This window comes from Rhagoletis zephyria, unplaced genomic scaffold, assembly GCF_001687245.7.
Source record: "Rhagoletis zephyria isolate East Lansing unplaced genomic scaffold, Rhagoletis_zephyria_1.1 Rzeph_scaffold_29260, whole genome shotgun sequence".
Lineage (NCBI taxonomy): Eukaryota > Metazoa > Arthropoda > Insecta > Diptera > Tephritidae > Rhagoletis > Rhagoletis zephyria.
This window is the reverse complement of record NW_016186317.1, coordinates 1-4,662: the sequence shown is the minus strand read 5'-3', so window position 1 is coordinate 4,662 and position 4,662 is coordinate 1. Positions and strand designations below refer to the sequence as shown.

Here is a 4,662-nt window from a genome sequence, read left to right as displayed (position 1 = left end):
ATGGAGGGTAAAAAGCCGTTGGGATTAATTAATTAATTAATCTTTACGGCATTATTTAATCCTTTCGAGCTCCGCTGCTTAACAGCAACAAATTTCAGGATCGAAAAGAATAATTAAGTTATGACTTGCATTGCTGAAATTAAATAGTTGGAGAACTGCCAAATGCTATCGCTGTATGCGCAAGAACTCCTATTTTCTACACTTGGTCCGTGGCCTTGCGGAACCTCACATATCTCAGCTTGAAATACCGAATCTTAATCCCATTTAAATAAGTGATGATTATCCCCGTTATCATTGCAGAGGCCTACAACTCGTGGTATTGTAAGAATTTTTTGAGCCTGGGGCGGGACCTCAGGAAAGGTGTACAGATTTTCAGCAACAGAAATGGGCGTCCTATTTGGAGCGTTAAAACGACATCTACGTCAGGATCTGTGACTCTAAAAATATACGCCTTAATTCCCACTGTAAGGTCAGCACCCATTTCATTTAAGCCAATATGTAGGTAGGTTGAAGAGTGTATCAGAAGCAGTACCAACTGTCGTAGAGAAACGAAAATCTTGTAAAGAAGTCATCCAGGCAATTGAATCATAGTCGGCTCCATCACGCCATAGACAATAATTTGATGATGGTTATCATCATGGAAATGTAAAGCTGAATCACCCTTCATAATAACAGATCCCAAGTCTAGCCATTGACCAGAATAGATTACCGAAACCGTGCTAAGGTGTTTTGGTAACGAGAGACTTCCAAAAAGTGATCCTATCGTGGATTATCCTAGCACAACATTAGTCTTAATTTAATTGGCTAATCGAAGAGAAGAATTGGAAGCAAAGGAGGGGAAAGGCCCTGCATATAAAAAACTCAAATTATTTCAATTCATTAAAGTCTTATATATTTATTTTTATAAGGTTTCGGATGACAGCGTGAAAAGTTTAATGATGAACAAAGTGAGCAACTGGAGCAGCATGAACTACCGGCACGACTGGAGCAACGACAGATTTCACAACTGGAACGTGGTGTACGACTGGTGCGGAGTATGTCTTCACTACAGGTACAACTGGAGCCGCATGCACAATAGGGGCGGAATAGGTCTTCAACACTGGTACAACAGGTGCAATAGTTTTGACTACTGGAACCACCGGAGCCACGGTCTTCACAACAGGTGTCACAATATGAGTATTGCTGTGCACTTGGGTGATGCTCTGGTGGGAAACGGCAGTTGGAGCGCTGTGCACAACGGCACCGACTTTGGCTACAACCGGTTGTGCGATGAAGCCAGGAGCGGCAGTGGCGATGGCGAAGAGAGCAGCGAGGGTAATCTGTAACAAAATAGAATCGAATATTTATCGTGGCTTCTAATTGAACCTAATTGTCTAAGGATCTTACATATTTGTACATATTGCTACTTTTGGAGTTGTGGTAGTTTGCGGCTTGAAACGTGTAAGTTTATTGATCGTTTTGCAGTAAATTTGCGTGAAATTTATAGCGCTGCTAAACTTGCACTCAAATGTGTTCACATTGAACTCGAACCTTAAAATTCGCAAAACAAACATCGTACAAATCAATAAGATATATTTTATAATGCACGTGACTAGTGAGGTCAGTTTTGGCTTAAAAACTATTTCATGCTTCGACAAAGACGACCTCATAAAAAGGCAAAAATAAATTTTAAGTTATCTTTTATTTTACCTGCTAAAAGCGCAAGCGTCTTAATTAGCGAAACCAAAGAAAAAATCAGAAAACTAACAGCAAGCTCAACCTTTCAGTAGCTCTGTTGAATTGCCTTTAATTGAGGCTGGATAATTAATTTCAAACGCAGCATAAATAGCAAACATACAAAATCAAATGAGTTGACAAAATTTCCGAAATTGCAACTGAGGTAAATGCCTGGGCCAACTTGCTACTAGCCAGTGAACCAGCTGCTTTTAACAAAGATTTATTTTAATTATTTCCTATGGTCTCCATTTCAGTGCAACAGCGCAAATAATTCTATGAAGGTATTTTAAATTACTGCTTTTCGATTGATTCATTTAAGTGAATTCGTTTGATTGGCATACTCCAAAGATTAAGTGCATGCAATGATATAAATTGTGCAAATTTCTCTTAGTTCAACACTAGTCAACCATCAAACTTCAAAGATCTACATACTTCCAAACAGCAACAGCAGCACTAGCAAAATGTTCCAATTCGTAAGTTAGCACAAGCTCAAGAAATCTTTAATCCTGTAAATTTACTAACTATTTATGATAAACCATTTCTTATTCCCACAGATCACTTTCGCCGCTGTCCTGGCCGTCGCCACCGCCGCTCCTGGCTTCATCGCACAACCGGTTGTTGCCAAAGTAGGTGCCGTGGTGCACAGTGCTCCAACTGCCGTCTCCCACCAGAGCATCACCCAAGTGCACAGCAATGCTCATTTCGTGACACCTGCAGTGAAGACCGTGGCTCCGGTGGTTCCAGTAGTCAAAACTATTGCCCCTGTTGACCCAGTGGTGAAGACCTATTCCGCCCCTATTGTGCATGCTTCTCCAATTGTACCTGTTGTGAAGACCTACACCGCCCCGGTAGTACACCACGTTCCCGTTGTAAAATCAGTCGTTGCTCCCGTTGTTCCAGTACTCCATGCTGCACCTGTGGTTAAATCTGTGATTGCCGCTCCAGTTGCTCACTTTGTTCATCATTAAACATTTATGCTCAGAGAATAAAAAAAATATTTATTAACAATATTTGTACATTAGGGTGGGTCAAATTTTTTTTTTTCGACAAATCGTATGGTTTTTTCGTTTTCTACAAATTATTCTAAGAGAAAATGTAGACGAAACTATACCGCGGAAATGAGTTTCTAGCCTGCGCATTGTTAAAAGCAAAATTTACCTGGTCACAAGTTTTTGCTTTTTTCATTCTTTGCCAATTTAACAATGTGTTGACTTTTTTTACAAAATATTGGTGTTTTTAGTGATAAAATACAAAACTGTTATCTGTACATATACTTTTTCAATTGGTTAATCTTCTGAATTTGAGATTTACAAAACAGACATATTTCCTTTTTACAAATGTGTAGTTTAATTTTATTTAATACAAAAATGGCAAGCAAAGCTATAATTTTACTTTACAGTTTCATTGTTGTAGAACAAAACTAGCCTGCATTGACAGTAAATAGAATTCTAAACGGAAAAATTTTAAAGTACTTTTTTGCAAAGAAATAAAAAGAGTAGGAGAATATCTTTCCACTGATACCTCAAAAGTATGATGGGAAAAGTGTTATTCGAGTTTCTCTTTAACCAAGCCTTGACAAAAGTTAAAAAAAACAGCATCAAAAATCTCATTATAAGAATTCCGTTGATACAATTTTTAAATATTTTTATGTAGATTTTTTAAGCTTAAACTATTTTGCCATCTGGGGAAATTTTTCTCAAAAAGTTCTTTAAGAAACTATTTTTATTCATAAAAAACTCCATTTTTTTTTTAAATCGGTCCAACTCACGTGAATCTTAATATTGTTTCAAAAAAAATTTGGTGGACGTCTTCAAATATAATAGATTTTGTAATCCCGGCGGAAAAACTGCAACTTTTTTTGGTGATGCAGTCTAATGTACATACATATCGTCGTTTAAAGTACAAAACCGCGTAACTGACATTGGCTGCCAAAAATTGGATTTTCTGACACAAGCTCTTGGCTCAATCCTCATCCATTCATCCTGAGATAGACTAGCCAGAAATGCGATTGCTTTGTAAAAATGATGAAAAAATTTGGTTTAGTGACCCGTACTACCTCGATGGTGGGAATTAGGATTACACCGCANTTTTAAATCGGTCCAACTCACGTGAATCTTAATATTGTTTCAAAAAAAATTTGGTGGACGTCTTCAAATATAATAGATTTTGTAATCCCGGCGGAAAAACTGCAACTTTTTTTGGTGATGCAGTCTAATGTACATACATATCGTCGTTTAAAGTACAAAACCGCGTAACTGACATTGGCTGCCAAAAATTGGATTTTCTGACACAAGCTCTTGGCTCAATCCTCATCCATTCATCCTGAGATAGACTAGCCAGAAATGCGATTGCTTTGTAAAAATGATGAAAAAATTTGGTTTAGTGACCCGTACTACCTCGATGGTGGGAATTAGGATTACACCGCAATGAGCACTTTTGTAGAGCATTCAATTCTAAAGAAAACCCATCATTGACCAAGATTATACCATAAAAAAAAGCTCAAAGCTTACGTGTATTTTATATGGGAAATCTTTGCACGCCTTGGGCGAGTACCTAATGTTAATATTAAGGGTTGAAATTTTCAGGGAGTTTTTTTTAGGTGTTTGCACAACATTTCGTGACTAACGAAACTTCTGTAAATCCGTAATAAAGCTACATAAATAACTCCAAAGGATAATTTTCATAGTAAGAAATATGGTTGGTTTGAACGTAATATTCGATTAACCCGCCTCTGAAATCTTACCCAATATGGTGGACATATTGCCCTTGGCCGCAACATGAAAACTTTCGAAATCAGGTAAAAACCTCGCCTCCTTTTCTTGTAAAGAAAGCCCGAATACTGAACAAATAACTAAAGGAAAATTTAGTAGCTCAAAGAAAAATACAAATAATACAGCTTGTTGCTCTTTAGCAACGTAAAAGGGTGTGTTTGAGTATATTTAATTG

General features: G+C 37.4%; 2 protein-coding genes across 2 annotated transcripts; one reads left to right on the top strand and one right to left on the bottom strand.

Moving 5' to 3' along the window:
- Positions 1-932: 932 nt before the first annotated feature.
- LOC108382880 (larval/pupal cuticle protein H1C-like) lies at positions 933-1,398 on the bottom strand. Its single transcript, XM_017639246.1, has 2 exons — positions 1,387-1,398; positions 933-1,319 (listed from the first exon to the last, which is right to left on the bottom strand). Exons 1-2 carry the CDS (start codon positions 1,396-1,398, stop codon positions 933-935), a joined length of 399 nt encoding a protein of 132 aa, XP_017494735.1.
- Positions 1,399-2,177: 779 nt separating this feature from the next.
- Positions 2,178-2,684, top strand: LOC108382879 (larval/pupal cuticle protein H1C-like). The gene is made up of 2 exons (XM_017639245.1): positions 2,178-2,189; positions 2,271-2,684. Exons 1-2 carry the CDS (start codon positions 2,178-2,180, stop codon positions 2,682-2,684), a joined length of 426 nt encoding a protein of 141 aa, XP_017494734.1.
- Positions 2,685-4,662: the final 1,978 nt, after the last annotated feature.